Source organism: Falco punctatus (genome assembly GCF_963210335.1).
Source record: "Falco punctatus genome assembly, chromosome: 2".
Taxonomy (NCBI): domain Eukaryota; kingdom Metazoa; phylum Chordata; class Aves; order Falconiformes; family Falconidae; genus Falco; species Falco punctatus.
In genome coordinates, this window is record NC_137581.1 from 121,632,181 (window position 1) to 121,650,799 (window position 18,619).

The following is an 18,619-nucleotide window of genomic DNA, read 5'->3' on the forward strand; positions in this document are numbered from 1 at the left end:
TTTCTTAGTACTATGGCAAGGGGTAACCTTACCTTTCACGTTCTTGTTCCAGTAAGTTTGTAAACTCATCACTTTTTTCCATGTATTTGCTGTGCTTCCTCTTCTCTTCCTCTAGTTCATGCAGTGTCTGTCTGTGTGATTTTTCTACCATTAGAAGTTGCTCCAGCATTCGTCTGTGAGTTTCTTTCTGTTTCTCTACAACTTTATCAAGCTACAAAAAGAAAGGCAAAAATCTCCTGAAGTCTTTTGAAACTCTTATTTGCTCAGGCTTTCATTAATGAAAGATTTGGAGAGGCTTAATAATATAAAATGCATTTAATAGGCTAATGGCCAGGTCTTTTATCTCTTTGGAAAAGATTATTTAGTTCTGTCAGTCTAATTACGACAAATTAGAAAAATGCAAGCTAAGGTACTGTTTTGCAAGACCCTTGGTCACCTTCTGTTCCCCCTCCTGCTATGACTGATCCTCAACAGCTACTAATTAACAGTTATGTTCCCAGGCCTGTGCTTTTCTTGATCGTTGATTGTTGTGGTAGAGAACCAGATGTCTTGGCAGAAGAAGCCTCTTCTTCACACCGTAGATGACAGACTTGTGGTTGAATGGAAGTAGCTGCCTTGTTAGTAGCAGCCTAGGAAATGACAACATTGAGTTATCTTTGTAAGGTGGACAGGTAGATCTAAAAGCAGTTTCCCTCTGGTTTCACAGTAAATGCATGTTAGAACCAAGAGTGGAAACCAATCCTGTCTTGTGCTTACACTGAGCATCGCTCTGGGTTTCTGGAATAAGTGTGTGCTAAATTTTGAAATAGTTGGAAGTATTTTTATTTAAAGGTGGCATTTCCTGTTTTGTCTGAAATTTCACACATTGTAAAGGGGTTTGCCTTTCAGATCGCACCTTTATAACACACTTTGAGCACCAAATTCCCTTCCCTTCCCTGAGGATTTCTGCTGAGCTTCTAAATATTACTATATAGTCATATTTTAATTTAAATAATCTATTTTAGATTGTGGTAATAACTTCCAGTTTTTCTAACCCACAGAGGTACTGGCAAAACTGTTCACTGGAGTTACGCTGTTAAATTAAATGATTTCCATAAACTGAGAGAAAACTGTAATTCTGAGGATTCTCAATTTTGAATTCAGTATGTGACAGAATTATGCAACTGCGTGTATGAAACCAGAAGGGGTTTTCGTGCTTAGGTATTGCAGATCTAGCTGGAGGTTCAGGAAGGGATCACAGGAGGCCATCTGAAGACCTGGGAAGAGTCTGTATTTGTGAGAATCTTTGTTCCTTACTTATTCCCCTTCCTATGTGGAGACAGCCTCCCTCACCAGGTCAAGACAGGAATCCTCATGTCCTTTTTGGAAAAGAGAAATTTTGAGCTCAAAGCCCAGTGCTTCCTTTTAACCACAGTCTATTCTAGTCGGTCAAGCTGCTTTGCAGTGCTTCACTCTATTAATAGGAAAGAATTCACAAATGGGCAGTGTGGGAAGCAAGGCTGCTTCTGGTTCTCTGATGTTTCCCCCACAAGGAATTCTGTGTGCCACCAGAAACACTAGGGCTTCAGATTCTTAGGGCCACTGCTTACTTTGGACAATTTATTTCCAAGGAGTTTGATTGATTATCTTTTCCTCATGTTTATTCACACTTTGGCCAGTAGAAGCAATGACAGAAAAAGCTGGAATGCCTAAATGTGAGTTTCTTTAATGTGAGAGAGTATCATCAATTTCTACATGGGCTTCTGAGTCTCCCCCTGCTTACCTCAGCTTCTTTTTAAGCTTTATATATTCTGTTATGTTTCCTCTAAATAATTCTTAACATTTTGGTGACACTGCTACTATAAGTAAGGAAAAAGGAACTATTGACAAGACTTTGAAGATGATTTAAGTCCAAAAGCTTCCAACAGAAATGTGGACGCTCTTGAAAGTGGCCTGTTCTTCCTGCTTGTGATGTTAGTGAGCATCTTTTCTGTTGCGACACAGCTGAGCTCATTTCATGCATGATCAAAAAATGTAAAGAAACCTATGACTGTCCTTTTTGGCGTTGGTTTTTTTTGTTGGGGTTTGTTTTTGTTTTTTAGTGCTCTCACAGCACATTAAGGTCAGTGCTTTCTGGAATCACAACCCTGAAGTAGGACCTCTCTTGGGAAAACATTTCTTACCTAAACCCTTGCATATGCAAGCTTTCTCAGTAAGCAAATGCCGCCTTATACAGTAATCTCTTGGCTGTGTTTTCTGTATCTTTTACAGAGGTTGAAAACTGAATTGCCTTAAAAGGTAAGGTTGAAGAAAACTGGCCATTTTTAATTTCTCCAGTGTCTCCTTTCTTCCACTATAAGTGGAAATTTCAAAATTTGAAATCTTTTGTGCAGCTGCTAGCTGACCCCAGAGAGAGAGAACTCGCAGTGTGTTATATCAGCCTTCCTCCCCCACCAAGATTTTGGAGGCTTTTTTGGAAAAGCTATTGCACAGATGCATGAAGCACCATCATCCGAGTTTCTGATCCATCCTTGCCTTTTTAAAGGTCATGCTGTAAGGTGAATATATGCTGTTCTCAGAAAGCAACCTGCCTCCTGTTTTTTGATAAAGTTCTAATGCAGTGCTGCCTATACATATGGCCCTGTCTTGCTTGAACTGGTATGAACTTGGCATCAGCTTTGCGTGATAGTTCGCGCTGGTCTGAGCCCTCAGTGCAAGGTTGGGTGGGGAAGAAGGCAGAGGTGTGGAACTTCTGATTTCTTTTGGCAGGCAGTCTGCATGGATGGGGTTGAGAAAGTAAAGTGATGCCTATGTATGGATTGCGACCACCACTGCTAAAGTATATGTAAGAATCTGAGGGGATGTGTAAATTGCTGTCATAAGAAAACACTGAAATTTCTAGCTACAAGCTGATCATAAATCAAATTACTCCTGTTTCCAAACATATACGTGCCTGATGGAGGTGAGGGTTAGTCATCAACACAAACATTAACCACATAGCAAATAGTCTTGCTTCTGCGCTGTTGGGTGTGAAGGATGTGGGGGCCTACTAGCAGTGTTCTATGGGTTCAGTATATTTTGTTTGCTCTAGAGTATTTGTTGAATGCCTACAAGAGGTGAATTCAAGCAGTTATCCAAGTAGCATATGTGCAAGAACGGGAGTAACTCCAGGTTTTTGTTTTGCAGTTCTCAATGAGCAATGCCAGTGCATTTCACTTCACAGTTGTGCTTTTGTCCGTGCTGAGTTTAGCAGTTTGGATTACAGACTGGCGTTTGGGATGGGTGAGGTGTGCATTCAAGGGAGAGAGGCAGGGTGGGGAATTTTAAAGTGGGTAAAAGAACAGTAGGGTCCTGGGGAGACCTGCTTGCATGAAAGGGCAAGAGAGACAAGTAAATAAGCTGCTGTGTTAAAGCTATTTTCATGTTGGAGTTTTCTCCTGTTGCTCAGATTGGAAGATGCATTTAGGTGTTCTTTTCAAGAATGCTGCATTATTGGTTCTACTATGAGCGTTTGCAGCTGGTGTATGGCTGGGGAGCAAGAGCTTGGGATTCCACTCAGGAGAGAAGGGAAGAGGTGCTGGGCCTGTCGCCTGGTACGGGTGGGTGGTGGAAAAGAGAACTGGAGAGGCAGCAGATCCTACATCACAAGTAATGCAGACACTTGGGATCTGCATGTATGCTGCTGACAGCTACGGGCATTTGGTCTTGTGGCATCTGTGTCTGTTACTGTGCGGCATGCCTTTCCTTCCCTGCAGGGCCAAGCAGAGCAGAGTCTGGTACTGGGTTGTGGCACTTGTGTAGTTTGGAAGATTTCTTGTGTCCCTTTGCAAGATAAGGGCACTTCCCTGGGGAGCAGATTTGGCTCTTGCATTTTTCCCTGTGAGATCTTGTGGCTGACTCTCACGTATCCAGCAGAGAAAAGAGAAGTGTGAACCCCTGCCAGTGGGAGATCCTTGCACAGGAGTGGTCTCCAGCAGCCCCTGGTTCCTCAAATTACTCTGTCCAAATGCTAAGTCCATGCCTGCAGAAATACCCATTTATATGTATGCATACGGGTTTACTCAGCATCTATAGTTCATAGCTAAAAACTACAGAAGACTAATAAGCAGCAGTGTAAATGTCTTCTGTTGAAAATTAAAGTGATAAAATCTTAATTAAGTGGTTTGTTGTTTTGTTCTTGCTAACCATATGGGCTTTTTGCTAGAATTAATACTTGAACGCACTATACAATACAATGGAAAGTAAGACGCATGGTCTGAAGTTAACTGTGGATAGTTCAGCAAGCTAAAATTTCACGGAAATTTAACTGTTTAAATACATTTTGCCACCAACTCATGTCTGAAGTCAGACTAGGATGGTGTGTCTCATATCCATTACATTGGAACTGAACTTGGTGTCTTCCTCTTTTTAGATTGTTTTGTGTTTGGTGCTGTGCCAGAATAAAATCCAGGTTGGTTACATTTCTTTGTCCAAAGTTCAGTGCAATATCATTCCTGTTAATCATATCTTCATGAACACTGTTTATAAATGTATAATCCCGAGTTTAGGATTACTGTAGATTATGGGAGCAATTCCTCCCTTGTTTTTTTCAACCCTTGCTGAGCCAAATTTCTGTGGGGATATGTTTGTCTGCTTTTCTGGAATGCCACGGTGTCAGTGTTACTGTTTCAGTCTCTTCATATGACACTTAACTTTTTGGTGCTCTACAGCTGTCATCGTTGGAAAGTTGTGATGAACAATTGTAAGATGTTGTGAGGATGCAATCAGATGTACTTCGTTAAAAGGCTGATGAGGATGCATCTTTCCCTGAGTTGATTGGCACTGGCATGTAAAAAATTAATTCACTTTTGATTTATCCTTGATGGATACAGAATATAGACTTTCCTCTAGTTTTCCTGCTTTTAGAGGAGTTCTCAAAGTGATAGGCAGTATTTTTCATCACATTTCAAACAGTAAGCACCAGATTTTTTTATCTTTGATTGTGTTATTGGAAGCTGGGGAGAGTTAGAAACCAGTTGGCTTTCTAATTCCATGAAGGTTTGAAAAATGAGAAAAAGTCACCATAAATTCTGCAGTATCCTCCTCTTTATCTCTCTTTTCCTACATCACCGACTCTGATGTTTTCTTGATTCTTTTTAAAAAAAGTTTGTTTATTTTTGTATCTGGGAAAATGGTTCTTATGCTATTATTCTGTATTTATTTGAATGTTGAATACCATTTGTTTTCTATTCAAGAGAAGTGGCAATTGATCTGGAGCCAGATTTTTTCATAAATAAGTGACTCAATCTAAATTTATAAACCATGCAAAGATGGAAAACTTTTTCAGGCCTTTCTGTCAGACAGAAGCAAAACCAAAATAAAAGTCTTATTTTCTTTTCCTTTATGCCCCTTACATTTACAACAACTTACTGTATCCTGAAGTGTAAGCAAATAGGAGTAAGCTTATCTGGCATTTGTTAGGTTGCAGCAAGAAATAGCTGTAGTGCAAATTTGGCTGAAAAAAACCCTCTGCTTTCAAAAAAACCCCAAATCTTCATGGCCAAGGAAGACACAGTTTTGGTGTCACACTCCTCATATGTTTTGCAAAGGAAGGTGTATTACTACTATTTTGTATTTTGCTACATTTCTTTACTGCTGAATCCTGTTCCTAGTGTGTAAAGCTGTCCAGTCACCAGATCTTCCCACTACATTCTTAACCAAATTTGCCAAGAAACTTCATAAAGTTTAGGCTAGATGAGTGAGTTGTGAGAGAACATTAAAGGATGGGTAACCTTAGAGATGCCTTCTGAAATTCACTGTATTTTCAATTGAGTTTTGGGAAGATCTTCTGTGTTCAAGGCTACAAGGCTAAATTGTCAAGGGTGAGACACACATGCTCTAGAGGAACTGGATCAGCAGAGATTTTGTAGGCAGATAACAGAAGTACATTGTCTTGGTGGCAAAGGGGGAATTTAAATGGTCCGTTTCCCATACTCTGTGCCTGATTCCACCCCTTCCTTGGTTTTTGTAAATGTGGAAAAAAATCTAAACAAAACCTAAATGGATCTCTGACTTAAGTTGGGGGGACTTTGAAACTGAAATTGTGAAATGCCTGATGATTACGGCATCTTTGGTTTACCAAGACATACGAAGTGCCAGGGGTCCTTCTAGCCTTTCAGTTGCTCTCAGGATGTTTACCTTTGCCTTTTGGAACTGCAAAATTCAGTGGTGTTAGAAATCCTTTCTCTGCCATTGAGAAGGAAAAAGCGTGTATAAACTTATGTAAAGTAATAGACTGAACTTACGTTTTCAAACTTTTTTGGACTTTTCTTCAAATAATTTCCATTTGTGCTCCAAGTTTCTGTGACATAATGCCACAGTGTTCTAAAACAAATTAACCTCCAGAGTTGAACTTTATCTGTTTCACATTATAGCCAGAGATTTAACCTTTGAGCCTTTGAAATGAGTGTTGACCTTTTGCCTGACACAATTTTCTCTGAAATGAACTCTGTATCCTTAAGTACATTTACGTTCAGAAAGCTTGGAAAATGCTTTATAGAATAGTTTTATTAATAATTTATGCTTCTATTTTTATGATGATTATCTCTACTGAGCAGCGTATTAAAAAATATTTGTCTAAATTCAAGAGGAGGCACGCACTTGGGGAAGAAGCCCTGATATGAAGGGATTTTATTATCCAGTGATTTGCATGGCAGGGCAGAAATAAAATTCAGGTAGGATTGTTGAGAAAGAAAGGCTGCTGATGCAATGACATTAAACTAAAGGTTACTTAGGTATAATGTGAGAATATTAGATTTCTACCTGGATGAAGTTTGTAGTGACAGCTCATTACAGGAACTACTCAGAGCAAGCATGTATACCTGTGACTCCCCCAGAATTAGTGGGAGATGGGCTATGTAAAGGTAGACAGCTGCGCCATTGCTGCTGCATGGGCCCTTACCAGCCGTTGGTAAGATTGTCTCAATGAGACAAATGGGGAGGCATCTCATTGTATGGGTTGTGAATTTGGATAACAAAGGAAAATAAAAAAAGACAACAGTGTCAAAAATAGCAGGCTGATTATCAGAGTTTGAGTTTGACAAAATCATGTCTGTCGATGTTTAAAGCCCTCAGTGCGCAGTATAAATGAGCATCGTTAAATACCTGTTTTTATTAGGGATTCCACTGGACCCTGGACTTTGTTCTGCTGTCACTTTACTCGTGTTAGATTATAGATTTACAGCTCATTTGCTTTCTTCCTCTGAAGTCAGAGAGATAGTTTCTATTGAATTTGATGGGAATTGCGGTTAAATATCAAATACATGTTCATACCTCTCCCATAGGCTTTTCGTAGATATCTTCTTGCCATTGCTCAGCCTTTGTTTGAATAGCATCTCGCTGGAGGGCCTCTAACACCTTCTTGGGAGTAACAAAGCCGTATTGTGCTTCAAGCAAAGCCAAGTCAATTTTTTCAGCCTTAAGTACTCCTATAACTTCATCTTGAGCCTGCAGAAACACAAAGTAAGGCTTTATTTTGTTAAACCGTGTATATGTATTTACAAGTTAGCTTTCTACTTTTGATTTTAAGAAAACTAAAAACTTTTAAAAGACTGCTATTATGTATGTAAAGCACTCCAAAATAGTCCGCAACATGAAGGCAGTATTGATCTTTGTGTTTTATTAGTTCTGCATAATCTCCAACATCCTCAGAACCCTCATCAATGCCTAAGTGTTTTGTTAACAATTAGATGGTATTGCTGTTTCTGGACCAGTGTGGTGCATTCACAATACAAAATTTCAGGGCACAGTGTGACTTGTGATGGAAGCTGGTTTTAAATTGTTAGTGGAAGGTGTTAGGATGGTTCTTTAATCCTTGGAAGTGTTGTACATTCTGTATATTCTCGATGCGAAGGTAGCTTCTGTAGTTCAAACCAACCTGGGGTCACCTGCTTCTGTTGTTACACTGAGCTTGTTTGAGCAGTGAATGTAGCGAGGTGTGCAGTGACCCTTCACAGCATACATTCCGAAGCAATGCAATAATGGCAGTTCTTTAAAACAAGATTTAATGCCTTCAAAGCTGGCAGTGGTGTCCTGTGTGCACATATATAGCCATGTGTGCATGCATGTGTGAGACCATGCTTTATCTATGTATAGACATGTAGATGTGCACACATTTGTGTATGTGCCTTCAAATAATAAGCAGTCTTGCAGTATGAAGTTTTTTGGAAACAACTGCTGTAAGAGTATTCTCAGTTTGTTAGTGCATGCTAAAAAAAGGCATTTTAAAAGGTAATGATTAAGAGAAGGTGGTGTTTTCTGGTTTCCAAAAAATCATGTAGTTTCAAAAAGTATAGTCTAAAAATGTGTATTGTACTTTTCCTTTATTAATGTCACTACGTTTGTTGCCTTAATCTTATAGAATATCTGATGACATCCTGTTATCAAAGAGTAGATAAAATATGTTCTCAGGTGTGTTTTCACCACGTTCTTCTATGTATGTATTTCAGAAATTCTTGCACAAGTTTGCAGGTGCATATACCTTCTTCCTATCATACAGCTTTGCTCTTTAAGTCCATGCTTCATGCTGGAGAAAGATACTGTATGTATCTGCAGTATTTGAAGTGATCTATAGATTCTCCTTGCTCTTTTAAAAAACAAAACAAAAACCCCACCAACCAAACATCCACCACACCAAACAAGAATGCTTCCTTGCTATAAAGTTACTAGCTCTTAGGCATTAAGTTGGAAGGGGCAGAATAGTTGCTGCAGATATTGTGCCAACTCTCCTGAAGTTCCGCTTCTAATGATAATGCTTTTTCATGAGAGTATCTGATTACGTGACTCTTTCCGCTGCGAGGTAAACTCGTTTAGGTCACCACCTCCCCCTAGTTCTGTGTCCATCTCTTCCTCCCCCAAGCCCCTGCATCCTCTGGTGGTGGAGGTTGTCCCCTGCCTCCATTACAGTGACATAACTGTTTCAAACTCCATTACAGTGACATGAACTGTTTCAGACATCTAATATCTGTAGTGATCTCGGTTAAAAAGAAACAAAATACACGCTAAACCTAGAAGGGATGAAATCAGAAAGAGTGATGTATCTGGAGAGGGTCTTACTTTCAGTCTGACTGCTCTTAGCTGGACCTCTGTTTGTCACCATGCTTGGAAAAAATATAAAATAATCTATTTCTAATCCTTATCACTGTGGAAAAACCCTAGAGGAGTGGTCTTTGTGCATCTTAAACTTTCTGGAATAGGAGAGTAATGACATCTAACTTAGAAACTGAATTATGGTTGGATTGACAGCTGATCTTCAGAGATTTGACTTGGATTACAGGAGGTGGAAAATTAGGAATAAGAAATGACTTCTCGCTTTTTTCATTCATAATGCTTCCTTTGGAATGTGGGACATGATTTAAAGTGTTCACGTCAGGCTCGTTGTTTTACAGTTTCTCATTTATTCCATTCCAGTTTTAAGTCTTAAGAATTGAAATGTGTGGTTTATTTGTTTTTATATTTATATAAAATTTATATTACACAAGTGTAATGAAGTGTGTGTGTAATGTGTATGTATATAAAAATATATATACACAAACATTGTTTTTTGAGAGGAAGAGAGAAGTGTTTTGGAGGAATATGTGACACCTGAATTTTAATCTAAATTAAGAAAAGGCAAAGGAGCTGGGGAGAAATGTTTTGCAAACATGGAAATCATTCTGTTTGCATAATAAAATGTTCTGTAGCAGTTTGCCTTGGATTTACCCTCAGAGATTGGTACATCTGTCAAACATTGCATGTATGTTCTGTTAAGCATGTATGTATTACTATGTAAGTATATATGCATATGTCAAGAATGGAACTACCCAGGTTCTGTCTAGGTAATGAGCACTGAAACCATGTGATACGCACGTTTATTCCACTTTGGCCAGTTTGCTCTTCCCTCTGCCTGTGAGCAGTTTTAAGTGGCCATCACTACTTCATAGCAATCAGTCTGCCACAGAAATATTCTCCCTGCTCACTGGAAGTCTGGTTCCCACTTCCTGAACTTACATTTGACCGGGTTAGGCATCAGTTAACGACTTGGCAGCTGGCTCCTGTTCCAGATAGAAAAATGTTAGCTTTTCAAAATCCAATATCTAGTGGGCTAAGCGGCACGCAACACTTATGCTTCCTATTATGGGAAATAAAATTGCTCTTTTGGTTTTTCTAGCAAAAGGTATGAGAATACTGTTTGAGTTACTTGTGATCTGGCACATACTAATTCGTGGGGAGTAATGCTCCTGACTTCATAGGACAGGGAGGTAAGAAATAATTAACAGGTCTTAAAGGTCTCCAGTATGTTCTCCATATACATTTTATGGTGACAAAAACTATGTATTCAGAGTACTTAGAATGGGGTAGCCCAACAGGAAAGTTTTGTAAGCTCTCTGCTTTGAGAGTTACGTGATCCTTCACAGTGGACCGTGGGTGTTTTTAGTGTGATAGAGGTGCATTGTGAATAAATTGTAGTTGCATTTAGGGGTGGTGTAAAGGTCACCTTTTCTGACCGATAGCTATAATATTTATAATCTGTGTTTTTATGTACTTCGCAGTTTATGTTTGTCCTTCTGTATCAAATTATGTAGGGTGTTTCCTTAACATGAATGCAGCATGTGTTTGCAGTAAATTGGGGGGTGGCGGGGAGGAGTGTGTTTTAATCTGGAACATAAAATAAGACAGTAAGTCACCTGTAGTTCGCCTTCGAGGACACTAAGAAGAAATAGCAAGTCATCACGAGAGAGATCCTCTCTTTTCTTGGAAGAACTTCTTTGTTTTTTCTCTGCCTTAGGGCTTCTTAGGATGGTACTGGCTTGAACTACATCGTCCTCCTTCTGCCGCCTTTGCCCATTTCCTCTCCCATTGCAACCAGCCTCTTCTTTATGGTGGTCTTTTGGCCTTTGCTGGCTCAGTTTTGGTCTGGTTGGGCTTTCTGTGCTGTTACTTCTGGAACGCATGGTTTGTATTTCTGAAGCTGAAGGAAGGTGGGGAGAAAAGTAATTGTTTTAACTAACAGACACTATAAAACTATTACCATGATTTATGGTGGATATTATTCCTTCCAGACTGGTAGTTTTCCCCTCCCACATAAGGCTGTTTGTCATCTGATGAAACCTGACAACCTCATGTAAGCCAACAGGATGGGGCTGCGGTCCTTCCTGGCTGTCTGTAGCGAGGTGAGCCTTAGCTGCTCTCGTGCAGTATTAACCGTTCCCTCCTCAGTATTCCCAAAGGCAGCACCTTCAGCAGCAGTGCTGTGCACATCGCCACAGACTGCTTTCCCCATTTGAGAGACAGCACCAACCTCACCTTTCAGGTAGATATTCATTGTGATGAAGCAAATTTAGGTTTAGAATGATTTCACTAGGAGGAACTCTCTGTTCTTTCTGTCCGAGCCCTTACTGTATAGCCGTGTTTTGTTTTTTCTTTCTCTTTCCAAGGGAGAGCACAAAAGTGGTCCTCCGGTACTACAGGTTAAGCAGTTGCTGTTCCCCATGTTTGGCAAAATTAAGGGGTTAGTTAGCGTATCCAGACGCCAAGGAGTGTGCCTTGTAAACACTCCTTTTCCAGCTTCCCCCCCCTCCGCCCCCCCCTAAAAAACCCAAAAACAAAAACCAAGAAAAAAAAAAACCAAAAAAACCCAAACCCCCAACCAAACTACCTTAGGCCCATGTGAAGTACCACTCTTAAGTAAATGTACTCTAATGCTTTTGCAGATAAATGGCTAAGACTGTCTAAATATTGATTGACCTCAGGAGCTCTGTTTTGCTTATTGCCACTCAGATTAAGGTATAAAAGGACTATAGTCCACCTCTACAGGAAAACTGTGGTCATGGATACCGTCTAGCAGACAAAAGGCCGATCATGTGATTCAAAGGTGAAATTAAACATGCTCCAAATACAAATAAGCCATAATTTTACTAAACTGCAAAGCTAATTGCTGAAAGGTCCAGAAAATTGTTATGGCCTACCGTAGGCTGGAGATGATTGTGCTGCTGCCTTTTGGTCTCACAGATCTGTGGCTGATACAGTTCTTCAAGAGCTCCCCCTTCCGCGGGGTTCTGACTCTAAACCCTAATCTTTGTGACTGTACTCCTTAACTGTGGTAGTTTTCCACTGAACACTACAAAGACTCCCTTTTCTTGTTTTCCTCCAAGAATGGAGATTTGGAAGCTTTTGGTTTGTAATGGGTGATGGCTAAGAGTGGGGAGAATTTATCAAAAACGTTACAGGAAAAGCAAGTGACATTTTCTATAATGCTTAAATCTCTTCTAGTCTCACTTAAAGCACTCATAATAGCTTGTGTTTCAGAAGAAGAACTTGTTTCTCCAGGTCTCCAAAAACCAAGGTGTGTCAGATTTGCGTGGCAGTGTGCACAGGAACCTGTTTTGTGAAGTTGTGCCTCGATAGTGTCGGGTTAGGGTGGGAGCTTGTCATGCTGCATGTAGGAGTTGTTCACAGCAGGCCAGCAGTGATATTAGCTGATGATGATTATTTTAAATCGGTGCTCATACTGTCCTTTTAGTTGAACAGGGTTTCTTTTTGTTCTCTGTGGTCTGCATATTAGGTTTGCTCACCTTTTGTATCTTGCTTACAAGTACTACTATTTTGGAAGAAGACTGTTGGTTTCCTCTGAACATAAAATGCCGAATGCCTGCTTGGCTTTTGTGTACAGCTAATGGCTAGTGTTTATAAGATCAAATGCAGGAGCTGTGAGTTAAATCAGGTAACCTGAATGCACTCTAATCTTGTCCATATGCTTTGAACCTCTAATCACAGGATGCTATGAAATGCATAAATCGTCCAAGAAGTCCTTACATTTTTCCCCTCATGCATGCCAGGTGCAGCAGCAGTCTTGACTGGACATCAGACCACTGTCAGTCTTGTTGTCAACAAGTGGCAATGTACTATTCTTGGTGGAAGGGAAGAGGAACTAGTGCATAAGGTGTCTGTATCTTTTCAAGCTTTTTGAGTTGGCCGCACGTGGAAACAGGGTTATGAACTTGAAAGGGCAGTAGTCTCAGTGGTCCTGCCAAGAGGGACACCCTCCCTCATGTTTTCTCTTACACTGTACTAATGCTGTTGGCTTCAAGGCTGCCTGCCAGGCACAGTTCTCACAGCTGCAGGCGGCTAGCTGTTACTCCCTTTTAAGGTTGTTGTGCCTACTTCTTAATCAGGTAGATCAGTCCTTACTTTGTTTTGGCAAAAGGCACTTGGTCCCTGAGAAGGCCAGCTGACCTGCCAGATGTGTTACCCTCCCATGGAGGTGGCACCTTTGCAGCATCCCAGAGTGGATTTTTCTTCTTTTCTTGTTGAGCAGAGTTGTTACATAGACTATACATGCATTCTGTTCTGGCATTACTGAACACCAGTGCCTGCTATTGAATCTGCTAATGCAGATATTTATCAGATTTAGCAACTAACATGAATGTTTAGATGTTGAAGTTGCATCCTAAATGTATGCTTTAAGCACTTTTTTTGTTGGCACTTGAATGTAGGTGACAAGAGAGGCACAAACCACTTTGCTATTAGTATTATTAAAGTATTCTTTCTCTCTTGATTTAAGCCTTCTTATTACCTGTACATTGACTGGCATTCTTATTACTTGTCGTGTTGTCTGTTTACATTAGTGCTGATGTGGTCTTCAAAGGATGTAGGTATGAGTAACAGAAGGGCAATTCAAAGATGAAATTACTGGAGACAGCGTACCTGCTGGTGCAGCAAGCAAAGCAGGACCTCAGAAACAGACAAAAATAAACATCTCATCCACCTACGTTGAAACTCCTCACCACCTTCAAATTGTCAGATGACATAGATGTGGCACCATCTAAGCGACTAACGCTCAAAGTGCATCTGATGTTTTCGACAGAATATCAGCTACCGTGTCATGCCCTTATACCATGGCAGAAAGATGATGCGTTCTAGTCCAGAGGATGCTGGTTTTTCTGCAATGTTTTTAAGCCCTTGAATGGCCCTAGTATAACAGTCAAGATGGAAGCAGTGTAATTTGAAATTTGCCAACTGTGTGTTTTGGTTATTTTCTACTCTGAACAACTCCTGTATTCTTGAAGGTTAATGAAGAGCTGTGCACACACACATCCCACCCCCTATCAAAGTGTTAATAGACTAATAAAATTTGTGGATATCAGTTCTCTCATGCCACCCTAAAAGGTGTCTCTCTCATCCCTCCTGAGTTCAGGCTCTCAAGATTAGACTAATGAGTGGAAAATTTGTCTTTTTGCATATCTGTGTCTCCGTTGAATTTCACTTTAAATTACATGTTGATGCGGTTTGTGTACAAGAAAGCTGTTGCGCAAGAAAAGAGGTAAGGAAGAACTATTCCTTCTTGTAACAGCAACTGTAGTTCACAGAGTCTCTGTGGTTTCCCCTGGGGGACTGACTCGTGCATCTTGTGGCAAACTTCTGTATAGAAGCTAATTAAAGTCCTGTTTCTCTGTACCACCAGGAAGGACGACAAAATAAGATAACCTTAGAAAAGAGTAAATAACTGCTAAGAAAGAAGAAAGGAGGTGAGAAGATTCAGTTGGGCGTGTGCGCCTTGTGCTTGTGATCCTTCATCTGTTTTGGATCAATTACTATACAGCAGGGATTGTAGCTATGTGAGCAGAAGAGACAACGACACTTGTCAGCATTCTCATAGGATGCTTTACATACCATCTAGGCAGTATCTGCCGGTATCAAAAATAAAAGAAGATTGAAAGGGACCATCCAGATCATGAAGTCACAGCCCACCATGCAGTGGGTGTTTGATAGAGATTACTGTATGTTTACTCTTAAACTTAGTTAAAGAGCATAAGGCCCGAGTTCTGCACTATAGTGCCTTCCTTCATGTTATGAGGTGTCTGTTTTACTAAAGATTTTGCAGTGGTATCTTGCTTGAAGTCACAAAGTGATGGGTACCCAGGCTCATCGGATTCAGTGCAGCTTGGTAGACTTGTTCCAGATACAAAATAGAGTTAAGGGTAGGTTACACTGAAACGTTCTGGTAAATTATTGCATGTAACATACTCAGCAAAGTTTGAGTCTATTCTCAGTGTTCATGTTCTTGTTCTTTTTATAGTTTTCTGTTCTGTTTTTTAAAGAGCTTGCTCATCTCTGAACATGTATGCTGTGCTTCTGCATATAAAGGAGAAAATTTTCCTCTCCTTGGTGATGAGCAAGTAATCTGAGGGATCAAAATATACTTTCCTGAAGACCCAGATGAATTAATGACCAAATGTTTCTATGATGTTAACTTGGTCTCCACCCTCTCAATCATATTCCGAAGGAGATGAAGCTGCATTCATCTCTTTGGCAGCAGTGAACAAGCAGGTGGTTCAGAAATCCCTGTGCTTTTGTGGGAAACAACGAAATAACCTTCAGAGATGACTTCACTGCAGACACGATAGGGTTTTAAGAGACATACATTTTTGGTTTTCCATCTATTCTTCCCCTTAGTGTTTTCTCTGTAGTCAGTGATTGACTTATGAGCTAGCAAAATCCCTCACAGGACCAAATCTTGCCTTAATCCCCAGGGTATGGATCCTGAATAGTTGAGAATTAGCCGTATCTTCCAAAAATCCGTGACTAAGCAAGGAATTATGTCTTTCTGGTTTTTAACATACCTTAAAGGGATATGGTCATGCTTTTGATTTGCTGAAATCAGTAAGACTTCTACCAACAGACTTCTTTTAAAAGGAGTTGAGATGTGATTGCTCAGCATGCCAATGTAATGGGAGAGTGCAAAGCATATGATCTCTTTTGGAAAGAGGTCTGCAACCCTCTGCCCATCATGACATATGTGGTGTGGGGCAAGAAAAGAGGTGGCCTCACCTTTAGTTACTACAGGGCTACAGGAGATTTCTTCCTGTCCTGTGTAGCAAAAGCTACTTTGAAGCATCATGTTCAGCTTAGTGCCACACAGGCATACCATACGTTAATCTCCTGTCCCTGTTGTTCTGCTTTCTTGTGTGGCAGTGTGCCAAGTAGTGCCCAGACATGGGAAAGGGCTTTTGGCTAGGCCATGTGAAGTCTTCCACCAGAGAATGCAGCGGGTTTGTCTTGTTCTTCTGTAGTCCTGTGGGCCAGCAATTGAGCTATGCTGAACCATGGGAGAAGATGACAAAATCTCCTTAGTAGTTGGAATCCCAGGATCTGGCGGTTTCACAGTCTTTTTCTGGAACTGCTGCCTTCTAACAGAATGTGTTTTGGACTGTCATCCTTCCCCTGAGTAGGAATACATTGCTGTGTGGTAGATTTGCAATACTTCCAAAGATACAGCCCTTCCTTTTGGGTATACCGCTTTAGTGTTTTCCTGAAAACTTTGCGGTGGCTTCTGTCTATGAGGCTGTTCTGTCATACCACAGCTGACTCTCTCATTCAGGCTGTGCTGTTATTCACAGGAGACTCTTGTGCTGTTTCAATGCATAGGGTGGGCAGTAAGTGAGAAGAGACTTCTTTGCTTTAATGAATTCTTCACCCAGGGACTCTGGGATAAGTAAATGTTTCTATCCTGGCATGCAAATGGCAAGATTAAGCTGTTTATCTGGGAAAATGGGTGCAGGAGTGCATACCTGTGTAGCCTGATGCATCTGTTGGCATGTGGAGCTGCAGGTGGTCAAGCAGGAGAAAGAAAATAATTAGCAGTCTGTTTCCCCTCTCATGGGATCTTGTCAAATTTTGCTCTTTGAAGCGCTTGGGGATCCTGCAAGAATAGCAATTACGCAAACAGGAAGAAAATCTGGATTCAACAGAGGATGTAAACACTCCCAGACATGAAGGAGTGCATGGCTGAGAACTGGATGTCATTTTTGTGCTGGTTGTGGTTTATGGTCATCTGACCACAAATCTGATTTCTCATTCCTTGGAGACAGGGAGCCTCTTCTGAGACAGTAAGATGCCTTTTGGACTGTGTTAGAGAGTTGTCATGGTACTCTGCTGGTGGTAGAGGTGCTGGAAAATTTCCACCATCTGTTGTTTCCTCTTCTTTTTTCCAATCCTGTTGTGTTTTGCACATATGCCGTGATTGTGGTTGTGTAAGATCTCCCCAAGTCCATTTTGCGTATGATGCCTGTGCAGACTTAGAGTAATCTTTAGAAGGCTGTGTGCGTCTGTGTGGGAGGTTTTCATCAGGTCCCTCTGAAGGATGTCTCTGTCAGTTGTCTGTCACTTCAGTATTGATACGTGAACTTGTGATCTGGTCTTCACTCTTGTAATGTCTCTAACTACAAAAATATATGTACCGCTGGATTTTGGGCCTGGAAGTAGAGAAAAGAGCTTGTACCATGTGGTCAATTGCTGGATTTGTGGTTCTGAGCTTGTGAGGCCCCTCCTGAGATGAACCAATCTCAGGCCAGCTCCTCCTGAGGCTCAGGTGTTTGCCTGCCGGTCTGAGTTCATACTGTGCCAGTCTGAAGCACACCCATTCGCAGTGCTCTGCATGGAAGCATCAGGTGCTCACTTGGAACATACTTAAAATTTTCATATTAGGAAAATACAGTTAGGAATGTATACTCCTATTAAAGGATGCCAAACAAACCTCGTTCTAAGCGGAGTTCTTCAGATGTCCATAAAACCAAGTGGTCTGGGTACTAGACCTCTTTGTGGTGATGGACGAGAAAATCAAGAGTTTGGGCTCCCTGCTGTAGTGCGTAACACTGCTTTGGCAAAACTGGGCAGCTAGTGTGAAATCTGAAATGAAGACCTGGATTCCACAGAGGTTCCAGTTCAGAAATCAGTACTTGGAGAGTTTGCTGACATGGGCTGATTTTTCCCTTGTGTCTGGTCGTACCTGAGAACAACTTCTGATGGCACCTAACAGTCAAAGGTACCTGCATCACTTTTTCCTCATGCTAAGCCCTTCTTTTCTCTCCTCCACAGGAATTCAGCTCTTCTAGTTTGTGGTCCAGCATTTTGCTACATTGATGGTGGTCTTAGGAAATTATAGCCTATTTATTACATTATGTGTATACAGTTTATATAGCGAATAGGTTAGACACATTAGATTTGTTTGAGGTGATTTGTCTTCTCAGTGAGGAACTACACATGCCGCAAGGTTGTAGTACCTTGTACCTTGTAGTTAGTACAGGCACATGTGTAGAGCTGAGGTTTTAGTTGTAGTTGGGGAATGACTCTGAAGGTGTATGTGCACCATAGCTTTGATGTGCTGCTGCAGGGCAACAACACTAGTACAATCCCATGTTGCCATGGGTTCAAAAGGTTGAGGAGGAATCAAAGTTGAAAATGTAGAATTTCTTTAACTTTCTACTTCTGGGAATTGAGAGTCATGAGGAATTTTATGCAATTACACTGAATTGCTTCTGAGACATTAATCTGGGGAACTTTTTCTCTGCTTCCTCAGGTTTAGGGCTTTTTTCTTTTCAAAGAATGTTTCACACTTGTTTTCTCATTAGACATTAAAGAGGTTTGTTTATAAGTATTAATGCAAGTCAGAGTTTTGGGTGCATGTGAAAAGATGTTATTGTAACATCAGGTAGATCTAAGTCTTTGAAAAGGTAAACTCCGCAATGCTGTTATCTGTTTCTCTAAACAAAAAAGTGAATCTTGCAGTTGTCAGATTTTTATTGGTGAAGCACACTGAAAATTCAGCTGCTCCAATTTCAATTAT

General features: G+C 40.6%; 2 protein-coding genes across 5 annotated transcripts in view; one reads left to right on the plus strand and one right to left on the minus strand.

Annotated features, from left to right (window-relative positions):
- The window catches only part of CMSS1 (cms1 ribosomal small subunit homolog), a gene marked incomplete at its 5' end in the record, with an annotated part of 239,809 nt that overhangs the window by 72,273 nt on the left and 148,917 nt on the right, over positions 1-18,619 (plus strand). The gene's annotated exons all lie outside the window — the stretch shown is intronic.
- LOC308059094 (filamin A-interacting protein 1-like) overlaps positions 1-18,619 on the minus strand; it is a 154,814-nt gene that overhangs the window by 21,479 nt on the left and 114,716 nt on the right. For both annotated transcript variants that reach the window (XM_080376016.1, XM_080376015.1), the window contains exons 4-6: positions 10,683-10,966; positions 7,291-7,464; positions 33-211 (exon numbers count right to left, since the gene is read on the minus strand). In XM_080376016.1, coding sequence (XP_080232142.1) covers positions 33-211; positions 7,291-7,464; positions 10,683-10,949 — 620 coding nt within the window. In that variant the 5' untranslated portion in view covers positions 10,950-10,966. The remainder of the gene's footprint in view (positions 1-32; positions 212-7,290; positions 7,465-10,682; positions 10,967-18,619) is intronic.